Source organism: Heliangelus exortis, chromosome 8 (assembly GCF_036169615.1).
Source record: "Heliangelus exortis chromosome 8, bHelExo1.hap1, whole genome shotgun sequence".
NCBI classification, from domain to species: Eukaryota; Metazoa; Chordata; class Aves; order Apodiformes; family Trochilidae; genus Heliangelus; species Heliangelus exortis.
Window position 1 is genome coordinate 2,494,182 of NC_092429.1, and position 24,156 is coordinate 2,518,337.

Sequence of the window (24,156 nt, forward strand, 5' to 3'; positions counted from 1 at the left end):
ACTGTTCTGTATTACTTTTGACACTTTCAGTGACTTTTTGTTTTCTTTAAAGCAGGGAGTAACAATGTAGAAAATACATAATCCCCTTGTATTTCTATTTTGATTTAAAACCAATTTCTTTGTTTACAATGCTTGAAAAATCTTTCGAAGATCTGGAATATAACCCCAGGCAGGGAGCATATTTCTTTTCATTGTGTACCACTTATAAGATAAAGCTTTCTCACAGTATTTTTGAAGACATTAAGCATCTTGAGTGGCATTTCTTCTTCAGCTGAGTAATTTCACAAACTTACTCACCAGATCTGTTGTAAACATTAAATAAATACAAACCAGGTTTTTATAAACCAAAACTGAAAAGAAAGAGTTTAGTCAAGTCCCATATCTCATGTCTTTTCACAGGTTTGATTTATTTATTTATTTTTAGAGCTTGGGCAGGTAATTAAACATCTCAAGACAGCAGTACAAATAAGCAGCACTGTGTGATTTCTTCTTTGTGATAAATCCATGGAAAGTCAAAGTATTTTCACATTTTTATCTGTAATTAGCATGTCCTGTTCACAGTTGGTTTGCTCTTAACAAATTACAGTTTAAAACCATTTTCTGTGTGGTTGCAAACGTTGAAATAAAAAAAAAATCCGTACTGTACAAGGGTTGGGTGAGGGAGACAAGTCAATATGACTCAGTGGAACTGCAGAACCTGAAGTCTTTGTCAGTCAACACTTCAGAGCCATCCATCCTCAAGCATGTCAGGAGTTCTCCAGCATCAGAGCATTCTGCAGCTGATGTTAAACAAATGTGAAAGTTCTCAGGAGCAGGACTGACACTGTCACATAGGTTGTGCCTACAGGGTTTGTTGGTTGGGATCTCTGACTCCCTTGGAGTTGCCCCAGGGGCAGCTGTTCTTCATTTGAAAGGTGTTTTGTTGTGTGCTGGCTTGGTTTTTCATTTAATTTCTTGGATTTACTAAAAGGTTGCAAAGGGGTCACTCTGATTCTGTTTCAAGTGAGCAGAAAAGATGCCTGAATCAATGCAGTGAGCTTTGGAGCTTAGGTCTTGACCTTCAGTAAGAAAGCATAATTCTTACCAAGTGTAGTATCTAAAAGATGAAACCTGTGCTCTGGCTTCCTTGCTGTGTGTGTTCAGGTCTACAGCTGCCTGAGTGCAGCACTTTGGCAAAGGTTGGCCTGAGCCACAGCTGAAAATCTGTCTGGAAATACACAGAACCTTAAAATGGGTAATTACCCATCTGTCATTCACTCACAGCAACAATAACATAAACCAAACATCAAAATAGTTACTTTATAAAACAAAATCTCTTTTTTTCCCCCCCCTATAAATTAACACCTGAATGTCTTCCCTAGCATCTTGCCAGCCCTTCATTTGCTGAAGATCTTTTTGCATCCCCTGCTACACAAATGTAGCAGCCTGAAAACTCATTCCCCCCAGCAATATTTTCTAATAAATCAATAGCTGGTCGGTTCCTAGGTACTAGAGTTTCATTCTGGGGAGATGAAAGCTCCATGGAAGTTACAGCACATTGGCACTGGGGCTAAAGAATACTCACCAAACCCCCTGTAAGACCATCTCAGATGGCTCAGGAGAATTTACCATACAGTGTATGGACTTAGACATGCATCTGGTATTAAATATCACATGAACTTCTCTGATGTAGTAGTGTTCAGTCTCTGTGTTCTGAATTAAAATGCAGCAGGCTGAGCATTCAGTGAAAACTTTAAATCTGTTGGGTGTATCATGATTTTGGTTGACTTGAGCAAGTAGTATCTTCCTTTCTTAGGCTTCCAGTATAAACCTTTCCTTCTGTCCAGTCTTCCTCTTGACCTCGGGGTGACGTATCTCCCGTTGAGATTGGTTTCCTCACACTCACTGTGCCACCAGCCTCCTAAGGGGAGATGTTGTCATGTCAGTTCCTGTCAGCTGTACCCTGACAGCTCCTCTTAGCAACATAAATCTGATTTAGACCACTTTCAGCAGAAGGGACAATTGCCTGGCATACCCATATGAATGGGGACACTTACAAATTTAGCTCCACACTTCCATGTTTCCCATCACCCTCTACAACTGGCTTTCTGACTTGTTGATATTTTCCTCAGGTACAGATAGTTAAATCTCTGCATCTACAGGAGGCTGAAGAGCTTTTAAAAAGCAAACATTTTTTTTTAATTGCTTGGAAAAAGTAAACAAATTCTCTAACCTATTGGCTGCTGTCCTTAACCACAAGCTTAAATTTTAAGCTCAGTTTTGCTTGCAAAGAACTGGCAGTGACTCTGTGCTAAAAATGAAAGTTTAGCACTCTGGAAGTCATTGGCCATCTGCCTTATGGTCACTAGAGCTGAGTAAAACTCTCAGTGTTGTTTCAGGCACTAACAGTTCCCAAGCCTAGAATGGCATGCTAAATGTTTGTTGCATGAAGCTGGTGTCTGGAGGGCAGTTCTGTATCCTGTGGTTTAATCATTAACTGCTTTTTCAATTCTTTGCTGTTGTTACAAACTGGCAGATATAAAAGCTTCAGAAAATCAAAGAATTAGGAATCTTTTAACCCATTTATCTTTAAGGAGAGATATTTTCAACCTTGCATCTCTGTTGCTCTTTTGAGAGGGGACTTGACAAACAGATAAAATCTGCCTTTGAGTTGGGAAATCACCATCACTCTTAACTTTTGGTTTGTAATCAAAATGGAATCAAGAGTCAATTTGTCTTCTGGGTTTTGTTTTTGCAAGGAGGGATTAAACAGTCCAACTTAGGGCTTCCACACCAGACCAGGCAGCAGAGGAAGAACTGCCCTTTCCTTCATAGCTCAGAATCTTGCCCAGGGGTTTCATTTCAACCTGTGCTGCTGGTTCTGTTTCTGACATTGATCGTTTGCACAGCCTCACTGTGCTTTAGTTTTACCTGTATATGAATTAGAAAGGTCATGCCTTGTTGGAGGACCCTGCTATCTGCCAACAAAAAACAAAAAAAACATCTGCCTTTTCCTGCAAGTGAAGAGATGCTGCTGGTCCTCTCTTTTTTTCTATGTGAAACCAGACTAATAGCAGCAACTACCCACTAAAACAATTACCATCCTTCATGTAGCACAGAAACTCCCATGTTACACCCAACACACTGATACCTAGGTAGTTTTCAGGGCAGTTGAAGTCATTGGCTATGCCCGTGTCGTGGTCTTTAGTTGAGAACCTCAGTTCTGTCTGCTCTGGCAGGGCATTGGGGATGCTCCCAGAGACCCTTGTAAGCTGGAGAGTGTAGTTTGTTTCAGGGCCTCCCAAGCTGAAGGAATACTCCACGTAACGTCTGCTGTCCTTCCAGTCCTGCAGCTCAATCCTGAAGATGTAGTCCCCTTGTTTAGTCATGGAATAGGTCTTGTTCAGGCCCAGCCAGAATTCCTCTGCAAAAGTGTAGGAAAGAGGTGCTGTGAATATGGAGCCAGGCAACAAGACTCTTACTGTGTTTTTGAGATCCCTGACCCACACCTCAGGTAGCTCATTCACCTCTAAAATGTCAGTAATTGAAAAGAGGTGTTCAAATCCTGCACAAAGTCCCAGTCAAGAGGTGAGGACTGGGGGACAGAAGTCACCAGGCAGAGAGTTAATAGAGAAAGGGTTAGGTGATAAACTTTCCCTGAATCCCTGTATCTCTCACACTGCTACTGAATTTGTTTTTACAGATAACCTTCTGGTAGCACGTGTGAAAATACAGTATTTCAAAGGATTCATTAATTGCTTCAATTAAATCAATAATATGAGTCCTGGGCACTTTCAGAGGTCTCCTGCTACATTCTTTTTGTTTACCTCTTCTTAATTGCACACCCGTGATCAATAAAAGCAAGAGCTATAAATGAACTGGAGCTTCTCTCTCAACTTTCCCACCTCTTGTGAAACTCTGAGAGGGATCTCAAGACATTTAAGAGATGTGCAATCCCAACTGTGTGACAAATGAAGCACATGACATACATAAAACCTAATTGCCATTGTTGGATATTTTAAGGAAGGAGCTGCAGAACTGAGATGAGGTTTTGATACCCTTGTGTACAAAGGGAGTTTAACTTGAGCATTTTCCTTTTGCCTAGAATTCTTGATAATCAGTTTAATTAGTTTCATAACTTATATTCATTAGATGGCTTATTATCAGTGCTGCTGGTATCAGTGCACAGTAGGTAACTGCCACTTGGAGAAATAGTGGAGCTGAAGGTGTGTGCCATTCATACAGGTGGCATTTAAAGCAACAGAAGACAATATGGTTGGGTGAAATACCCCTACAATTTACAGGAAAGGAGCAGCAGCATGTTGGGTTTCATCACCTTAGAGTACACAGCACAGAACTGAGCAGGATACAGAGTGATGTGATCCTCTGCAAAGTTTTTCCAACCCTGAGAAGATTATGTTGGTGTAGGAGATGGGAATTGGAGAGCAACCAAGGAGCAATGATAGCATTCCATAGAATCAGACAAATTACCCAGGTAAAAGTACACCTGAGTTGGGAAGTGCTGTCTCAACTTTCTGGAAAGTCTGGGATACAGCAGCTCCTTGTTGTAAAAGAGGTGGGAGTAAGTCAGTAAGTGAGGTTTTGGTCTGTGCTATGCCTAGGAAGTCAAAATGTTTTCTAAACAAAAGCAGACTCGTCTCATTATAGGGAAAAAGAGGGGAAATATTCTACGTGGGGAGGCTCTTGGGCAGCACTTGGAGCTATAAATTCTTTGGAGTTGATGATTAACAGGGGAACGTGGGTGTTTCCTCACCCTATCCCACCATGGAGGGGATTGGCCCCTGAGCAGGGAAGCAGGAGGGGTTGGTGCAGGGGAGCAGCTGCAGCCTTGAGCACTCCTGAGGTTGGAAGTGCTGGTGTGGTGGTTTTACAGGAAACAGGATTGCAGAAAGTTCAAAGAGAAAGTGGTGACAGCAACTTGGGGAGATTTTGAGTTTTTGTTTGTTTTAAAGGCTTTGGGAAAGGTTTTTATGAGTAGTAAAATCTCAATAATCCAAACAGCTCTTAAAGCATTCTGGCCTTGATTCAGCAGAAGTTTCTAAACACACATTTGAAGGTGTGTCTTTGAGAATGGTGTTTGCTGGTTTGAGAGTTATTTGCTGGTAAGCAGTTTTTGGTGTTCTAATGATTAGGTGAGCTGTTCAGATTTCATTGTGGGTTTTGTCTTCTGTCAGTAATAATTTTCAACTTCTCAAATCAGCTGATACAAAGAAAAGAAGCAATAAAAGGCTTTTTTACCATTGAGGTCACCAAAACCATTTGTGTAGGCATCCCAGGTTTGATTGAAATCTAGTGATCCATCCACTCTCTTCTGGATTACAGTCCAGGAAGTGCCTGTGAATGCAAAAGGAAAATAAGTCCCAAACCTGGATTGTTTAAAGCACTAGAGAGAAGATGGAAAGTTACTGAGAGACCAGCAGCTGCTGACCTACAGGCTGTGCTGCTGTGGCTGCCCTCACAGGAGCTTCCAAAGGGAAGAAGAAAATGGGATTGCATTGGAAGTGGCTCTATTTGAATCCCACTTACTCTTCATTTTGCAATAAACCTGAGCACATGCTTACTGAGCTGTAGAGCCTCTCAGCTCCACTCCTGTTGGCCTTATTGACCATCCATGAGTGTGCTCCAGTTTTGAGGTAGAATGAGTTAACCTAAATCTTTATCAAAGAAATTGCAGGGAGCCCAGCTGAACAGATCAGGGCTGCTCAGGTGTCCTCTGCCACACGCGTGGTGACTGAGGTCAGTGGACCTGCTTTGTTAAGCTGCCTTAACTGGGTTGTTTTTGTTTATGAGGGCTGAGAAACACAAATATAGAGAAAATGATAAAAAAAAGAGATATGAAACATTCCAGACATTTTATCAGGTTATCAGGCTCCCTCTACTGATAGTGTTTGGCCGCTGGGAACGCAGCTCTACAGAAGGTAGGAAGAGCTGGAGGCTGTGGCCATGCCAGGGACTTTCTCCTCCCCAGGTCATGACACCCTCATTTTACCAGTTTCAACACATGCAAGCAGAGGAGGTTTTTGCACGGGACAACCCCATGCTGTGCTGTCTACACATCCAAACAAATGCCATGTCCCTGCCACGTTTGCATCGTTGTGCTCCCAGCTCTTGGGGTAACTGTGGCAAAGGGACCCTGCAGGGAAGCTGGGCAGGACACACAGAGCAGCAGTGCAGGGGGAATTGGGGAATTGGCCAAATGGTGTCTGAATCTCTGGGGAGGGAGAAAAGGAACAGATCAACAGGTTTCTTACAAAGGTAGAACTTGGGGAGGTGCAGAGCTTTCTGGTGCCTGACAATTTTGGACCTAAATTGATACATGGCTACTGACAGGAGTCCTCACTTTTGGGTGAGTTTGGTATATCTAAGTCTCAAACAATAGCCCTTGTTAATGAAACAGAATTTTATTAAAGTCTTTCCTATTTACTGTTTGCTTTCCTTTGGAAAAGCTACTCTTGATTGCAATATAATGGCATTTATAATTGCCAGTTTAATTATCGATAGCTGAAGGGGCTTGATTTTTTTAATGCACTTAATTCATGTCACATAATTGAAATTCCTTTCCTTTGGATGAGGAAGAGGTGGTGACTAAATAATGAAAGCAGTGTTAAGGAGACTTCAGGGTTAGGAAAACCTGAGTTCAGGGCACAGACAGGCTAGTAAGAGAAATCAAGAGGATACATAAAGTCTGCTGAGTTTTTGTGTACTTTGGATTGAGACAAGAAACCACTTGACTGAAAATTAGGCTGCTGATAGCACAGCTGTCTTACCAAATTTCATCTCACAGTAGACATTGAAAGCTTCTGAGCCCTTGGGCTTAATAGTGTAAACACCACTGGAGTGCACACCACTGTTGTAGAGAGCAGTGCAGTCAGGGATGGCACCTAGGGGAGCAAGCAAGAGGCAATTAGAAGTCCTGGTTTAGATGTGCTAAGCTCTAACCCATCTTAGCAACTTGGATTTCTGTGTGGGAGAGAGCTAGAACAAAACTAGAACAATATTTTCAGTAATGCTATTTTGCAATAAATGTCATAAAATGGATGAAATGCTTTGGGTTTGGTAGCAGAATTGCCAGGTTGTATGTAGGTTGGACCACCTATATTTTTGAAGTTACCCAGGGTTTCAATTTAGATAATTTTGGGGAGTTTCTAAGGCCTGAGACTAAACTCTGGCAGATGGACTTTACCTATTCCTTGTGAAGTTGCCAATAAATACCATTCCCATTGCCAATAAATACCATTCCCATTGCCAATAAATACCATTCCCATTGCCACAGTTCGAGGATGCCTCAACTTTAAAGACAGCTCTTCCAAAGCTTAAAACAACCCTGCATGGAGTAAATCAGTTCTCAGCCCATACTTTCCAAGACACACCCTAGAAGTGGCAGTAAAAGGATGGTCACAGCATGAATTTACAAGGGGTGGAGGTGAGGACAGGATTAGTGCAGTATTGGACCTTGGTTCTGTGTGTCTCCTCAGAGACAAGGACACCTATTGTGGAGCTAAGTAGATGATGAGATTTTTTTTCCCAAGATTCAGCTCCATCCCCCCAGTGCTGTATATAACCTAAGAATCTTTTTTGCTTTTAGTCTTGGACTGTTAGAAACCAACACCAGGAGGCTGCAAGATGTTGGGTTGCAGGAATGAGAGGTGAGGTCTCACCATCAGTGTTGGGCGTCACAGCGGTGGCGTTGTGTGCAGGAAAGGGGGTGCCCTCTGGTTCTGTGTGCTCCTCTGTGAAGGAGTTCTCTGCCAGTTCCTGGAGCTCTATGTGGTTTAGCTGAAAGAACCATAATTAATGCTAATTAATGTTAATTATTGTTAATTTCCCAAGGCTCTGTGCTGGTGACCTTCGGGTCTCGAGCCGGACGACGTCTTGCGAAGAAGATTTTTTCTTGTGAATGTAATCCTTTAGAATACCCAATTTGCAACACAGAAATAGCTTGAGAACCACATTGGTGGGTTTCAATTGCATGAATGTCAGCTCTGCCACCACTCAGAGATGGTGGGATTTATGAGGTGAGCAAATGACCCGTTCTCAAGGGGTGTATCTTAGTGGGCAAACAGATTGAACATGTTTCCTCAGGTGACATCACTTAATACCAACACCTGAGGAGCCCAGAACCTGTGGTTCCTTAGGCTGAAATGCATTTTCTTTTAGAGCCTCCTCTTAGGAATAAATTAAATATGAATATGTCAGTTATAGCCAGCATTATGGTGACACATGTTGAACTGCAGAACATGGCTCCCTACTGGAGTGAATATTGGAAAAGAAGAAAGGGCAAGTAATTATACTTAGAAAACCAATGGAAGAGCAATAATAGGATGGATAATAAGAGGAGGGGAAAAAAATAGAAAGTTGGCAGTCAGAAAATCCAGCATCCTGGTGTGGACAGACAGTATTTGAAAGCTGTGTTCTTGGTCATCCTGTGCCCTGGTCATAGCCCTGTGCCTGACAGCACAGAAGTCTCTCACCCAAAAAGTCACATAGGAATGGTCAAAAATGGTTATACCCTCATCTACATCCCCAAAAGGTGAACAAGAGGGATGGCTGACCTGAATGAATGGTTGGGCCACTGTCTCCTTCAGTGTTCTGAGAGCTGATGAATTTTGAAAAGAGAAATAGAGATGATTCCTGTACCTTGTCCTCCAGCTCCATTATTTGATTGTGCTGTTTGTCCAGTTGCACGTGCTGGTCCTCTACAATTTTGAGAAGTTGCTTGATGTCATTGTCCTGCTGCTCCACGAAAGCCTGAGGATGGGAAGAAAGGAGAGTTGTGGTCAGTAGCAGCAGCAAGACCTCCACAACCTTTTGTTTTTGTTATTTTCCTTCCATTTTCTGTCCAGAGCAATCAAATTCTGTGAAGTTGGCCCTTGATTCAAACTGAATGTTGGCCACCCATCAGAAAAAGGAATGGTTCCCAGCATTTAGGGTATTTGCTTGGGAACTGTGAGATCTTTCTGCTTTGAAATGAATATCCAGTATTTTCTCCCACAAGCTCTTTCACTTTTCTGTGCTTCTGCAAAATGCTGCTAGTATTGCCTTTTCAACAGGAAAACTTGCACCCTTGGAAATCACACTGTTTTCCTCACTGCAAAAATTTTTAATGATTATTATTACAGAATTTTTTAAAACTGATTTGGAAAAAATACTGAAAAAAGTACAGAGACTTATAATTTCACAATTTTCTAACCAATTTTGCCATGGATTTTTACTGCTAAATAAATAATATGTCAGATGGAGACACAGATTGTTTTGAGATGATTGCAGGGATTTATTTCTCAAAATATGCCATAGTACTGGAGTGAAGAGGAAAGGAAAGCATGAGTATCTGTTGTATAACTACTGATAATGGCATTAAAATTTACTTTGGCTTTGTGTGTCAGAGGCTTTCCCAACTCTACTTACTTTGAGTGAAGAAATTTCTTTTGTGTCTTGCGTTGAGGGCTGGATAATGGCCAGTTTAGTGACTTTGTCTTCCAGTCCCCATACTTTCTCTTGCAGCTGGATTTTGTTTTGTATGAGGTCTTCAATCTTCGAATTCATCTCCTGGGAGAGGTTTTTTATCTCTTCATTGTGGATTTGCAGTCTGGCTGTAGTTTGTCGGAGCTGTTCTTCTTCTTCTTTGATTTCACTCGTTTGCTGTGAGAGCTCATAAAAGGACCTATCAAAAATGTAAAGTTTCTGAAAGATGTCATTCATCTGCCCCTTCGTCTTGTGGACAAAGTCTTTAAGACCATGCCCAAGCTGGAGGAGTCCATTGGCCAAGATTCGTACATCATCCAACATGGCAAATCTTGATTTTGTCTCAGGAGATGCAGCAGAATCAAAGGAGGAATATTCCTTCTCAGCTCCAGCTGGGAGAGCAAGTGGGGCAATGAATAGAAAGCCTAGAAAGACTTTCATCTTTTCTGCTCCTGAGTGCTCTTCGGTTGCTCAGGGTGCAGAGGTTTTTGCTGTGTGACTGCTCAGGGTTGAAGAATTTGATCTATTTATACTCCTCTTCATTTTGGAAGAGGCAGACCAACGAGTTGATCATTAAACTGTGTGTGTCTGAACAAACGTAACCCCTCTGAGATGTAGGTTGATACCTGGGAAGATAAAACTGAGAGATGGGCACTTTGCTGATAAAACTGGGCTTTGAACTTTTCCACCTGCCAGACCTTCTGTTATGAAATGTTATTGGTGACATCCTGGTTTTCACACAATGCTTTTAACAGATTAATTTGGGATCATAATCTTGATAAGGACCTAAATGGCTTCTTGTTTGTGTTCTATAATGCCTTTGTCTGCCTCAGGAGTATGAAAGGTTTTACCATACTGAGGAGCACTGGGTGCTGTATTTCAGGTTGTGCAGCTCCTTGAGAAGCTGTGGAAGGGCAAAATATTCCCAGATGATTCACACAATTCTCATTTTTTACCATTTTCTGAGGTAACTCATTGTGTTGCAGTGGATTTACTTGTCATCTAGTTCAGATGAAGTGAGAAAGAGGGAATTAGGTCCAGAGATTGCCTGGATGTGATTCTACTATGTTAAGGTTTGTGCAGTAATTTACACCATATAAAACTTATTTTTTAGGAGCTGTTTTCCAGAGCTGGGTGAGATAAATAATACCTCACTTACATTTCTCACCTTACCACTCTTCTTACTGCTTAAGATTCACACTATATACAGCAAGTCTGAAATAAATGTCCTGTTCTGCAGTGGGTCTCTGCATGGCAGTATGTATGTTTTTCAAGTAGTATTGCAGTATCAGTGAAAGGTATTTTTCTTTCTGGGATCACTCAGAACAATCCAAGAAAGCAGAATCAATCCATGCATAATGTAGCCTCTACTTTGGAGAGTTTTCAACTTTTTGCTAGATTCTTGTATGCTTAATAATTCTTCCCCTGGACTTTTTGTTGTCGTTGTGCATGAGGCATCAATAGAAAAATTCTTTTAAAGTTGTTATCTCACACATTGAGCTTCCTGTGTGTTGAAGGGTTGATAATATGCAGGTAGCCTCCCCACTCATAACTAAAGAACTTGAAAGGATTTTACATCTCCAGTTAATTGGTGGGAAATATTTTGTATTAGTGCAGTTTGGATCAGACTTACTGGAGTAACTGCAGGAAGTATAAAAATCATCAGGAACATGAAGATCATCAGGCCTGGCAAATGCAGGATTTATCCTTAAAAACAAACAACAATCACTGTTCTGTACCAGGAAGCATAATTTTGAAACACTTCAGCAAGGCAGCAAAGTAATAATTAAAAAAAAAAAAAAAAAAAAAGGCATTCCTGAATAATGAGAATTTTAAGGATTTGGGCTTTGCACCATGCAAAGACTCAGGGAGTGGGAGAGCAAGAACATCTCTGCTGCTTTCCAGGAAGCTGAAGATCTATGAAGAGGCCTGAGGTATGTGCAGGCCCATGCAGACACCACAGCTCTCACCTCCTTCTGTTTGCAGCTTGCCTTAAATTAGGTCAGAAATGTGCACGTGCAGGTTGCAGAAAGAATGGCTCTTGCCAGCTGAGTGTCTTGTCTGCTCCTCTATTGATGACCCTTGTGAAGCAACAGTGAGCTGAGCCTGGCCAGTGTCTGCTCATTCCTGGCAGATGCAACACATGATGGAGAAGTTATTTACTTAATAAGTAATTTACTCATTTGAGCCTGGAAGGCTGTGGGCAGGCAAGGAGTTGGGTTATGGGCTGTTCAGTATTGCTCCTGTACATCCATCCAGTCACTTGCTGATCATTTCTTTTGCACTGAGCTTTTGGTATGTTGGGGAAAACATGATGACTCCTTCATTTCTGAGGTGACACAAGTCACTCGTTGCAGACTGAGTGGTTCTACACATTTAGGGTGTCAACAAGCAGCCAAGAGGTGAGCAAAGTGCTAGGAACCTCTTGCTGTGTCCCAGAGTTTATGCCATTATTGAAGCTCTAGGGAAGCATGGGAATGAAGTTGTTTTGTGCAGAGGAATGAGGGGTAGGTAGGACTGGGTGTTTGTTTCTTCTCTGATGCTTGAAGACAAAGCAGTCCACAACTCAAGACCACCACTGGAGCTCCTCATGATTTAGTGGTTAAGGTGGTGTAGGACTGACAGTTGGACTTAATTATCCTGAAGGTCCTTTCCAACCATGATGATTCTCTGATTCTCACAGGTTGAAAGTTACCCACATACTCATGGGTTTTACTCTGTGCTGGGAGTCAAGGTTTGGTTTTGTTATTGTTGGTGCTGCCTTTTTAATGCACAAATATGACCTTGGGTTTGGGTAGGGAGGAGTCCACTGCATCCCTCCATCAGGTGCTTCTCAGTGGTGTTGAACTTGGGCTGGGCAAGGCTAAAATATTCTAGTGATGAGATTGGGAAGCTCAGTCTACACAGAGACACAGAATTGGACAGAGACTTTTCCTGAAATTAAACACCATTTAATCTCTCTGCTTCTGCCTTTTTATCAGCAATGTATTTTAACTCCATCTGTACAAATCTAGCAAGCAGGGCTCCAATGATAATCGTTATTTTAATTCTTAGGTTTTTTGTGATAATGAGTATTTTTCATGATTAAGTTGTACAGTGGAGGGCTATCAAGCCCTATTAAATCAGCATTTTGTTCAGATTAATTTCTAAAGAATCTTTTCAAGCCACTATTTACTCAACTGTAGTAAAAATTTGTTTGAAGGAGTCTTAGAACTGTTGGAATTATTCATGGGACAGTGGTGAGTCTGAAGGATTTGCACTGAGTCATCATTCCTGCAGTGTTTTCCAGTGATAATATCAGGGGAAATATGTAAAGAGCTTTCAAATGAGTAAAAAAACCCAAAACACATGCAGCCCATAATCTGGACTGCTCTTATTTTGCACTCTGTGGGTAATTCCTAGGGTTCTTAAGACTGCAACTCTGAAAGGTTTTTGAATGGTAGAGCAAGATACATAACATCTGATAATCCTATTTAAACACTTCCAGAGCTTAAGATAACCATGTGATTTGGCAAAGAATTTGCCTTTTCCATAGGGAAACTCACTGGATTTTCACTTCTGTAGATGAAGCTTTGCTATGGTTTTTATCTGGGCCTGTCACTCCTGTAATAGGGAACAAAGTCCATCCTCTGGCTTTGAACACAGGGATTTTGGGCTGCAAGATCTGAAGAACTTTAATTTTATTTTTTTTTTTTAAGATAGATACTTTTTGCAGTCCCCTTCAAAGTATTTGAGTGGCTTTGATTTTACAACGTTTCAAATGAATAATTTTCTCTTGTTCTCACAGTCACAAGAAGTCTTTCTCAGTTTTGTTTTAAAGAGTTTTGAGGGGAGAACAATTGTTACAATTAAACACTGTAAGATTCAGGGGCTGTAGAAATCCTACAGGGAAATCCAGCCTCTGAGAGCTGCTAGCCCAGTCACGAAAAGACATAGATAACAAATGTGATCCTGAAGATCTTTCATGCACCTGAGTGACCCTTATTAAATGGGCTTTAAATGATTTTTATAGTAGGAATAAAGCAAAGAAAAAAGGTCTGTGGGTTTTACTGGAAAGGGAAATTTTCATAATGCTTAGACATTCCCTCTAAGAGTTAGGATCAGTTCTTAATGTTTTGATACCTTTATGAAGGATTTTGTAAGATGGCCACAATCACATTCTATAAATATTTAGAGGAGTGCCTGGTGCTCCAATTTCCTTGGCCTGAGAAGCCTTTGCACTTTAGCTATTCATTTTATGCAGGTAAAAGTACTTTTGAGCTCTGTTTGAGACAGGAGTATAAGCTTTGCATACATTTTGCACAGCAGCATCATAAAAGCTCCAGACCAAGGTCCTTGGCTTCAGAGCTTCTGGCTAAAACTTCTGTCAATAGAAACCTCTGAATATTACCATCAAGAAGTAGCTATTCTGACTGTTCAGTCCCTGTGTGCTTCACATTGTTGGTGTTACAGTATTATTTTCATGGTCAGTCTTGGTTTATGAGAACAACATTCAGTGCTGTGCCACTTATTTTGCCTTTGAAAGACCATCAGCTCTGGTGTCTCTCATCTCACCTCTGCAGTGAGGCAGCTTCTCTGCTTTGCACAGAAGTCTTGGTTCACTTTTTTTTTGGAGGCTGATGGCTACACCTCTGATGCTCTACAAAGTCTACTGAGCCCTGGTGTTTGTGCACACAAATATGAAGATGAGAACTTGAGTGAGATGTAATGAATCAGAGGAAAGAGGGTAACAAGGGAGAAACCAAGAAGTCAGTCTCCCAGTGTGCCTGTTAGACAGGGGCATCAGTTCCCTGGAGATATTTGTAATGTTCACATCAGTTTTTCAACCATCAGTCTCTTTCTCTGGCTCTGTAGCTGTGCTGATGAAGATCTGTGGTTCTGTCTTGGTATTGTAAGGTAAAATAGGATTCTTTATTTGGGGTCATGTTCTGATGTGCAAGCAGGGGATTTCTTTCCCTTCTCCATATGTAAATTATCAGCAGAGGGACAGTGCCTGTAATGGGAAACCCTCTGGAGAGAAGCTGCCTGAACAGGAACCAGCATCCAGCTCTTCTCTGACAGTGGGATCTGGGCATCTGAGCTCCCCACGAGCAACATGAGCTTCTTCCTGCAGGATCACTGTCCTCTGAGCATTTCACATGCCAAGGGCTTAAAAGGCATCAGATGGGGGAGCAACCTCTACATTTTCTCCTTAAAGCCCTCTCTGACATGTGTCATCAGCTGCAGTGTCCACTTGTAGGTCTCTAGCTCCCTCTTTCTAGAATAGCCAGGAAGTGGTGAAATGTCCCTGCTCCCAGCAGGCCAAGTCCTAGCAGAGGAGGTGGCAGAACTGCAAGCTTGGTTTAGACTCATCTCTGCTCTTCAGAATAAATCAGTCCTAAGTGTAAGGCTGCCTTTAATATAGGGACCCTGCAGCCTGGCTTCACAAATACATTAAATCCTTCTCTTAAGCCCTAATAATACTTAATAAAAGTTTTATGAGCAATGTACATTTTAGAGTAAATTTTCATATCCATTTTCATTTTAAAAAGAACATCAAGGAGCAAATGTATTCATGCCAGAACAAAGTAATTTAGTAGAGTCACAAAAATGGCACAGGCCCCCTCTGAAATACTGAGAGAGCCTCGATTAGGCAGAGCAACCAATAGGGATGGGATTCAAAAACTTAATTCACCATGAAGGACTCGAAAGGGAAGAAATTCCCATGTGCCACCTAAGCACATTCCTCTGCCTGGAGGGGTGAAAAAGAGCCAGACTTCATAATGCTGCCCCAGGCAGTCTTCTGGAGCTGTGCAGATGGGCTGCTCTGGATAGGAGCTGACCCAGAGAACCAGCAGAACCCAGAGCCATCAGCACCAAGTCCTTGGATGGATTTGCCAACTTCTAGCACCATTTCAAGCAGCCCACTTTTCCAGCTGGTCCTCTTGGAGGGTGACCCACTGCTGGCCCAGCAGGTGGTTTGGATACCCATGGCCTCTAAAAGGCAGCAGGTACCTTCACTGGGCAGCTAAATCACTGCCCTCCTGACAATCAAAAATGGGTCTCTTTGTTTTCCTTCTACTGTTGCCTGCACTCTGTAGCAGCTGCTTAAATATGCTTAAAATGTCCTGCTGTGCTCCTCACTGCAGTTGTCTGTGCCCATCTGTCTTCTCTCTGGGACAAGGAACAGTTGGAAACTATTTCCAAATTGTTTTCAGATTCACTGAATAGTTCCCAATGGGCACAAAGGGGAAGGGAACCTCTTTTACCTCCTGCCTTACAAGCCAGGGCTTCTTACAGAATTGGTGGCTACAATGTGTGGGCAAAATGCAGCATGGCAATTTTTTATCTCTGGATGGGAGACAAGAGCATGAGCCTCTCACCTAACCAGGGAGCTGTGGTGAGCATCCCTCTCCATCCCTCTTGTTGGAGTGTGTCCAAGGGGGAATGACACCACTCCAGTGGGCAAGGCTGTATGGGAGGTGGATAATGGGTTTCCAGGTTTCCAGGCTCACTTTTCAAAGACTTAAAATTCCTACACTTCTACCTGTTTGTGAGCAAAATACGGTGCATTTCCTTTGAATATGTGTTCATATATGTGTTCATTTTCCTTTGAGTATGTTTCCTTGGAGTGTGTTGAGTGGAGTTATTCAGGGCCTGTTGTCTTTTTTGTCTTTGTAGGCACATGAAGGGAACTTCTTCTGGTGTAAATTACTTGCTCATAAGACAGGGTCTCATAGTGGATGGTTTTGTGAACATGTGAAGCCAGCTTGCACTTTGTTGGCAGGGACTCAGCAGGGCTGAGAGGATGGAAAATTTTGTAGAATTTTGTATCTGGTCGCTACTGTGGAATCACTGGCAAATTTTTAGATGTATTTTTCAGGCCCCCTTATAAGTAGGAACAATTTCAAAGTATGATGGCAGTTAAAAAAGCAGTGTCTAAAATAAGGAGTCATTATCAAATCACCTGTCTGGATGTGCACTTATCTTGAGGAGAAGACCATCTGGTTAATGGGAAATGTCAAACCCTTCACTTTGACTCTGCCTCTTTCCGTAGAGGTTTAAAGAATTATTTAAATGACATAAGGGTGTGAATCTTCTCATTCTCAGAGAGAGGTGCTCAGTTGATGCCTTTGTGTCTTGCAGGAATCTTCTTTATGTCTATCCTCAGAGCCTTAACTTTGCCAACCGCCAAGGATCTGCCAGGAATATCACTGTCAAAGTCCAGTTCATGTATGGAGAGGACCCAAGCAATGCCATGCCGGTGAGGAGAGCACCTGGGGCTCCACCTGAATGCTGCCTGCCAGAAATGCAGAGCACACATTGCAGCAGTTTAATCCTTGTGTTAAACAGCATTGAAATACATCTCAAAATAACAAGCTTGAGGGAATATAAAATTACAATCATAGAATCATAGAATTGGCTGGGTTGGAAGGGACCTCAGAGATCATCAAGTCCAACCCTTGATCCACTCCCCCCGTGGTTCCCAGCCCATGGCACTGAGTGCCACATCCAGGCTCTTTTGAAATATCTCCAGGGATGGAGAATCCACCCCTTCCCTGGGCAGCCCATTCCAATGGCTGATCACCCTCTCCATAAAGAAGTTCTTTCTCATGTCCAACCTAAACCTCCCCTGGCACAACTTGAGACCTCTTGTGCCCTCTTGTCTTGCTGAGAGTTGCCTGGGAAAAGAGCCCAACCCCCCCCTGGCTCCAACCTCCTTTCAGGGAGTTGGAGAGAGTGATGAGGTCTCCCCTGAGCCTCCTCTTCTCCAGCCTCAACACCCCCAGCTCCCTCAGCCTCTCCTCATAGGATCTGTGCTCGAGTCCCTTCCCCAGCCCAGTTGCCTCCTTTCGACCTGCTCCAGCACCTCAATCTCCTTCCTGAGCTGAGGGGCCCAGAACTGGACACGGGACTCGAGGTGTGGCCTCACCAGGGCTGAGTACAGGGGGAGAATCACTTCCTTGGACCTGCTGGCCACAATATTTCAAAGAGTACCTTTGTATAGAGTTTGCAACGTAGCAGCTTGTGTTTAGCCAGAGATGTTTGCAGTGGACACCCCTATGTTAGGAGTAGCATCTTTAAAAGCAGTAGTTAAGACTTGTATTTAGGGCCAGAAGTGATCAGCACTTGGTAAAGATCTGCACTGGGGTGGTAACATTGATCAGGGCTTCAGCCACATCTGTGTGCATGTGTAACAGGGGTTATTAAACCTCTGAACTCTTCAGTGATCAGGTGAAATGTTGCATGTGAAATGTTTCATTACTTTCCAGTATCTGAGGGGGGCCTGCAAGAAACCTGGGGTAGGGCTTTTTACACAGGTGTGTAGCAAGAGGACAAGGGGAAATGCTTTAAAACTTGAAGAGGGGAGATGTAGGTTAGACATTAGGAAGAAATTCTTTAGTGTGAGGGTGGTGAGACCCTGGCTCAGGTTGCCCAGGGAAGTTGTGGCTGCCCCATCCCTGGAAGTGTTCAAGGCCAGGTTGGATGGGGTCTGGAGCAACCTGATGTAGTCAAAGGTGTCCCTGCCCATGCAGGGGGGTTGGAACTAGGTTGGAACTTTAAGGTCCCTTCTAATCCAAACCATTCTGTGACTGTGATTCTGTGATGTCAGTGAAGAGATATGTAACAGGCAGAGGTAACTGTACACAGCTGCACAGATCTGTGAATGTTTCTGCAAGATTATGGGAAAAAATCTTGGCATGGCTTTAGAGGGAGATTTCTGTATTTTTTCTTTTTTTTTTGTTTACAGGTCATCTTTGGCAAATCTAGCTGTCCCGAATTTTCCAAAGAAGCTTACACAGCTGTGGTGTATCACAACAGGTAAAACACATGGCAGCTTGTGAAATGACTTGGCACCCATGTGGATAGGATGATGCCACCCTAAGGAAGTGGGAAAGTGGAGAAGCTCACCAGTGACTTGGTCTCACTGTTAATTATTTAGCTTTCCTCTCAGCACAGCACTCACAGCTGCACTGGCAGTTGATGCTGTCCTGACAGTTTTGCAATGACCAGGAGCTGGAATCTTTTGTTTGCTCTGGTACAAATCAGGAGCATTGTGTCAGGGGCTGTGATCCTGAGCACGTAGCCCAGCTCAGCAGATGCTGCAAGTAGAAGCTTCAAGTTTGTACTTGTGAAGATTTATGTTATAAACTCACGATAGCTTTGTTATTTTGCTGGAGCCTTTTAGACAGGAATTAGAAGTACTCAGTCTCAAAAATGTTTTCAGGAGGGCTGAATCTGCCCTTAGCATCTTGATAGTCTTTGTAGATGGACCTGGGAGAGGAGAATCCTGCCCTGGCAGTCTCCACCTCCAGACAAGGAAGGATTCATTGCCCCTGGGGCTCAGAGTGCAGCTCAGAGTGCCTGTGTGAGGAAGGGGCTGCTGTTTTCATTTTTCCTGGGTTATAAATGCATACTCAAAAGTTTTCTGACTCCTCAGTGATCAGAAAGTGAAACTTTAATCCCTTGGGATAGTCATTCCTTCTTGGGAAGTCCTTGGGATAAACTGCCTTCCCTCCAGACAGCTTAAGTCCAAGGATTTGCTCTCTAGCACGAAGTAGTAAACCAGAGGTTTTGTATTGATGCCTCAGCTGAGGGTTTTGTCTCTGCACAGATCACCTGATTTTCATGAGGAGATCAAGATTAAGCTCCCAGCCACTTTAACCGATCACCACCACCTGCTTTTTACTTTCTACCATGTCAGTTGCCAGCAAAAGCAAAACACTCCCCTGGAGACTCCAGTTGGATACACTGTGAGTGCCTTTCAGTCTTTGTTTTCGAGCACAGATGACATTGATAATGCATTTGTCTACAATTTCACTTAGCATCACTGTCAGCTCACACACCATTGCAGAATTTGAGAAATTGACAGCCAAGCCTGCAAAGTTCAAGAAAACCTTAAGAAATGTGTTATTTTGTTTCATGCTTTTCTTCTTTTGTTAATTGCTTCTCCTTCAAGTGGATACCAATGCTTCAAAATGGAAGGCTAAAGACTGGTCAGTTCTGCTTACCTGTTTCATTGGAAAAACCACCACAGGCTTATTCAGTGCTTTCTCCAGAGGTGAGTTGTTCTTCCTGCTGAAAATCAAAAGAATACTTCTCTTAAAAAAGAGAGGAAATGTATGTGTACATATAAATGTGCATGCATGCATGTGTATTTTTAATTCTTAGCTTATTTATTTTTTAAATACTGTTAGGTTTAGACAGGTGTGGGAGGTGACACGTGTATGACCTGACAATAAAATGAGTAGAAATGGGAACTTAGAGGTCCCTTCCAACCCAGATTATTCTATGGTTCTATGAACTGTAATCAGAAGGATCTGAGCTCTGCTTCCTGTCACATCTTCACTCATCTTTCTGTTAACCCACAGGTTCCACTCCCTGGAATGAAGTGGGTGGATAACCACAAAGGGGTTTTCAATGTAGAAGTTGTTGCTGTATCATCCCTCCACACTCAGGTAAAAGTTAAGAGTAGTCATTGTAATAAAAAGAATTTGATAATCTCTTGACAGTTGAAACACTGTCAGAGTTATACTGTAAAGAGCATAATAATTATTTGTAGTGAAATTACAATCTCATTTTCAGTTCTGAGCCAGCAGCCCTGTCATTCCACATTCTGCTGTGAGTATATTTGAGAAGTCCTGCGTAAAATTATGAGTAGTTTGGCCTTTATTCACAGGGGGTGAATGGCCAGCAGTGTTTTCAGACCTCAGACTGTTGTGTTTCATACAACAGATCTCATATACAGTCCAGTCATATTATGTTTTCTTGTTTTGCCTTTTCCCCTCTGGCTCTCTTGTTTCTCCCTGTATTTTTCATCTCTCTTTGATCTGAAAAGAAAGATGACAATTATTTGGACTAACCATTTCAACTTTTATTAATTCCCAGTATGTAATTTTGATGTTTTTTGTGGTTTATTTGTGCTGTAAATAGTCATATGGCTTTAGTGCATTTTTTGTCTGTTTTTCAAAGAATAGTCTGTGGGTCCTCTAGTTATGCCCTGACAACTTCTGACCTGATTTCAGTTGAATTAGACATGTGAACAGAGCTTTCAAGGATGTTGAGTTTCTGCTAATTTTGTGAGAAAAAAATATCAGATAGCAGAAAGAGGGAGAGAATTGACCCACAAGGTGCAAACTTATAGAAAATTAAGTTACTTTTGGAGCATCTTAGTGATTATTGGTCTTTCTGCTTCTGTGTAGGACCCTTATCTTGACAAGTTCTTTGCACTTGTCCATGCTCTGGATGAGCACATGTTCCCTGTGCGAATAGGAGACATGAGAATTATGGAAAACAACTTGGAAAATGAACTGAAGAGCAGCATTTCAGCTCTAAATTCCTCTCAACTGGAGCCGGTAGTGCGATTTCTTCATCTCCTGCTTGACAAACTGATTCTTCTGGTAGTAAGACCTCCTGTCATTGCAGGCCAAATAGGTATTCTATTTAAGTTTTATAGAGAATTACATAGCTGAAAGTTTGACACTTCCAATTTTATCATATTTATGTAGAAATCAAAAAGTCCATTTTTGTGCTTTATTTTAGTGCCACTAATCTACCCTCTGTCTTCAAAATAAAACATGCTGGCATCCAGATCAGTGGTGATACACACAGGAGCAATGCTTAATACAAAGGTTTTCAGGAATTAATAGTAATTTGGTGTCCAGGTTGAGGCACCAGAGAGGTGCCTGGTTTTCTTGAGTTGGATGCTCAGCATTTTCTTAGCACTGGAGCTTCTTAAGGTGTCTCCATAGTGACATTCAGAAACTAAGAATTTCAGCCTTATTAGTCACCTTGTAAACTCTTGAAGTAGATAAAAGAAGAAGATAAAGATGCTATATATTTGTGTAGATGTTGTGGATATGATGCTGTCAGAATGAATAATCCCTCCTTTTGCTCCCTGTCGTGGGCTGTGTTCTGGTACTACAAAAACTCTCAAGTGGATTAGATCCTTAGTTTTTTAAATAGCAGTTGGGATTTTTTGGTAGTAAATAAGATTGGATGTGATAGAATGTAGGTATCTAAGACTGCTTAAAAAATAGCAATAATTTATTTTAGAAAGGTTATCTTTCTGGGATGAATTTAGCTTGAATTTGTATGGTATATTTTATATTTTAAAGCTCTTTCACTCTCTTAAGTGTTCTGTACTAGTTCAGTTTGTCTGTATGGAACACTGAGGGCAGTGTCTAGTTTTTAATAACCTAAGATTTACAGTCTCCAGCTGCTCTCAGCTTCATCTCTTACATGTCTAGAATATCTGCCTCATTCATGTGTAGATTTCTGTGCTCATTTTTACAACAGATTTTTTTTCCAAAACAGAACAGAATTCTTCTTTTCCATATAGTTTATATTTTGGCTAAGGTTTAAACAGAGGAAATAATTAACTGAGAAGAGTATGATAAATATCCAAAGGATATTATCTATCAGCTAAACAAAGACTTGATCTTCTTACCATTGCAGTTGATGACTGAATTTGGGCTGATTCCAGAAATCAGGCCAAAATTCATTAAACTTGTTATTAATAAAAGTGGAAGCTTATCACTGCAACACCTGTCTTCCTGCCAAGCTGTTTATTAGACCTAGTTCAAATACCAGGTTCAGTTTTTTCATCAGAAATGCTTTGTATGCTCTTAAAACAAAATGGCTTCACCATTTATCCTTTAGAAGGTGTACAAAATCCATGTTTAGGATTTGCTTCTGGGTACTGCTGCAGTCTAAAACAAACTCCTCACTTACTATTTTCAGTTAACCTGGGCCAAGCATCTTTTGAAGCGATGGCATCAATCATAAACAGACTTCACAAGAACTTGGATGGAAACCAGGACCAGCATGGCAGAAACAGCCTTCTGGCTTCCTATATTTATTATGTTTTTCGCCTACCAAATACCTATCCCAACTCGCCATCACCAGGTAGCTCTTTTTTCATTTTATTTCAAGTCACAGTTTGTTAAAAGCAAGCAGAAATGGCTTGCTGGCAGGTGCTCCTGAGCTCCACTGCATGGCTGGTTCCCTGCCAAGACCTATTATTAATGTGCTGTTATTAACTTTCCAGTGTAGCCTTTTACAAGATGAGTTTAATTGCAGTTAGCCATGGCAGAGATTTAACTCTTTGATGATCTTGAATAACAATGTCACTGCTGAAAGACTGTGAGGCTAAATTATGGTGAAATACTGGGGCTTTTTTTAGTTGGTTTTTTTTCTGTATCAAGTTAGGCAGATGTGGTGTGCTCCTGGCCTGTCATGCTTCCCAGTCTCCTTCACTAGTACATTTGTACTTTTATCCAGTTCCAGCAAAAGCTGAAACTCTGGCAAAGGAGTGTGAAATAATTGAAAACACATGTCTGGGTACAGGAGGGGAAACAAATTCATTCCACCCCTGCTGAGAAAAAGAGATATATCCACGTGGGGGAAGAGGTGGTGTGAAGGACAGACACAAAAAAATGGGCTTTGGAAGGACACTTGTGCACAGCACTCACTTCTTACATGGAGTAAAAACTCTCAGAGGGGTGTTGAGAAAGTTGTGTGTTTAAAACTGTGGTGGTTTTTGAGTCTGAGGTCTGGAAAATATCCCTTTAGCTAAAGACATTCCTGACTTCAGCTGTGTGAATCCCCAGGGAGCTTTCTGCTTCCTGCAGAGCAGAGGATAAAAAAAGCTTTTTAATCCCATCCCTTTCTCCCTGCTGCTGGCCTTGGAGAACCAGGCAGGGGAAGGCAGAGAGGGAACATTTCCTGGCAGGCCAGACCTGATGCTTCTCCAAGGGCTTTGCCACCTCAGGTGGGAGCAGTGCCGGGGTCTGACAGGATGGTGTGACAGGATTGTCTGACGGGATGGTCTGACAGGATGGTGTGACAGGATTGTCTGACGGGATGGTCTGACAGGATGGTGTGACAGGATTGTCTGACGGGATGGTCTGACGGGATGGTGTGACAGGATTGTCTGACAGGATGGTGTAACGGGACGGCCTGACAGGATTGTCTGACGGGATGGTGTGATGGGACGGTGTGGCGGGACGGCCTGACAGGACAGCCTGACTGGACAGCCTGACAGGATGGTGTGACAGGATTGTCTGATGGAATGTTCTGTCCCACTCCTCCACCACAGGTCCTGGTGGCTTGGGGGGATCAGTGCACTATGCCACCATGGCTCGTTCTGCTGTCCGACCTGCAAGCCTGAACCTCAACCGCTCACGGAGCCTCAGCAACAGCAACCCAGACATTTCTGGGACCCCCACCTCACCCGACGATGAAGTTCGCTCCATCATCGGCAGTAAGGTAGGGGTGTGCTGCTGAGCAACCTCATCACCTCTTTAAACACTGTTGAAAGAAACAGGGGGGAAGTTTTTGTGATTTTTTTTTTTTTTTTTTTTTTTTGCCTATGAAATGATGTTCTTACTAACAGCCCCTTCTCAGTCTTTCTCTGGCAGTTGCTGGTAACCCTACTGATACTCCTCTCCTTGAAAATAGTTGCTGATCCCTCTGCCTTGCTGGAAACCATCCTGGCAGTGTTAATTCTACAAGTGTGGTGGTTAAGGGCAAGAGTCCTTCTGGACTAGTCTTGTTTCCTCAAGACCAGTAAGACAAGAATGGTTTTGCTACCTCACTTTTCACCTGGCCAGCAGCTCTATCCTCTGACTAGCTCCAAACCTTGCATCCCCCACCTTGTCCCCCTGTGATCCCACTCTTACCTCCCAAACCAAAACTCTTTCTTCTTCTCTG

The 24,156-nt window shown here is 42.3% G+C and overlaps 2 protein-coding genes across 10 annotated transcripts in view; one reads left to right on the plus strand and one right to left on the minus strand.

The window, feature by feature from the left end:
• The window catches only part of DOCK7 (dedicator of cytokinesis 7), a 98,556-nt gene that overhangs the window by 38,789 nt on the left and 35,611 nt on the right, over window positions 1-24,156 (plus strand). For 8 of the 9 annotated variants that reach the window (XM_071749950.1, XM_071749943.1, XM_071749942.1 and 5 more), the window contains exons 15-22: window positions 16,588-16,705; window positions 18,194-18,264; window positions 19,058-19,196; window positions 19,403-19,504; window positions 19,815-19,901; window positions 20,646-20,877; window positions 22,186-22,350; window positions 23,543-23,712. In XM_071749950.1, the coding sequence (XP_071606051.1) occupies window positions 16,588-16,705; window positions 18,194-18,264; window positions 19,058-19,196; window positions 19,403-19,504; window positions 19,815-19,901; window positions 20,646-20,877; window positions 22,186-22,350; window positions 23,543-23,712 (1,084 nt within the window). Of the gene's footprint in view, window positions 1-16,587; window positions 16,706-18,193; window positions 18,265-19,057; window positions 19,197-19,402; window positions 19,505-19,814; window positions 19,902-20,645; window positions 20,878-22,185; window positions 22,351-23,542; window positions 23,713-24,156 lie in introns of those variants that run through there. The other variant, XR_011727009.1, reaches the window with a different exon arrangement.
• Window positions 389-9,987, minus strand: ANGPTL3 (angiopoietin like 3). The gene is made up of 7 exons (XM_071749997.1): window positions 9,406-9,987; window positions 8,638-8,748; window positions 7,659-7,776; window positions 6,768-6,881; window positions 5,239-5,334; window positions 3,131-3,403; window positions 389-1,900 (listed from the first exon to the last, which is right to left on the minus strand). The coding sequence occupies exons 1-7, from the start codon at window positions 9,901-9,903 to the stop codon at window positions 1,698-1,700; spliced, it is 1,413 nt and encodes a 470-aa protein (XP_071606098.1). The 5' UTR covers window positions 9,904-9,987; the 3' UTR covers window positions 389-1,697.

Bases quoted from the DNA above. Each gene is read 5' to 3' on its own strand.
- ANGPTL3 (XM_071749997.1), bottom strand. From the start codon at position 9,903: ATGAAAGTCTTTCTAGGCTTTCTATTCATTGCCCCACTTGCTCTCCCA. The intron at 8,749-9,405 runs GTAAGTAGAGTT...TCCCATCCTCAG, and splicing joins AAGAAATTTCTTCACTCAAA to GCTTTCGTGGAGCAGCAGGA. The intron at 6,882-7,658 runs GTGAGACCTCAC...TTGCTCCCCTAG, and splicing joins TGTGACGCCCAACACTGATG to GTGCCATCCCTGACTGCACT.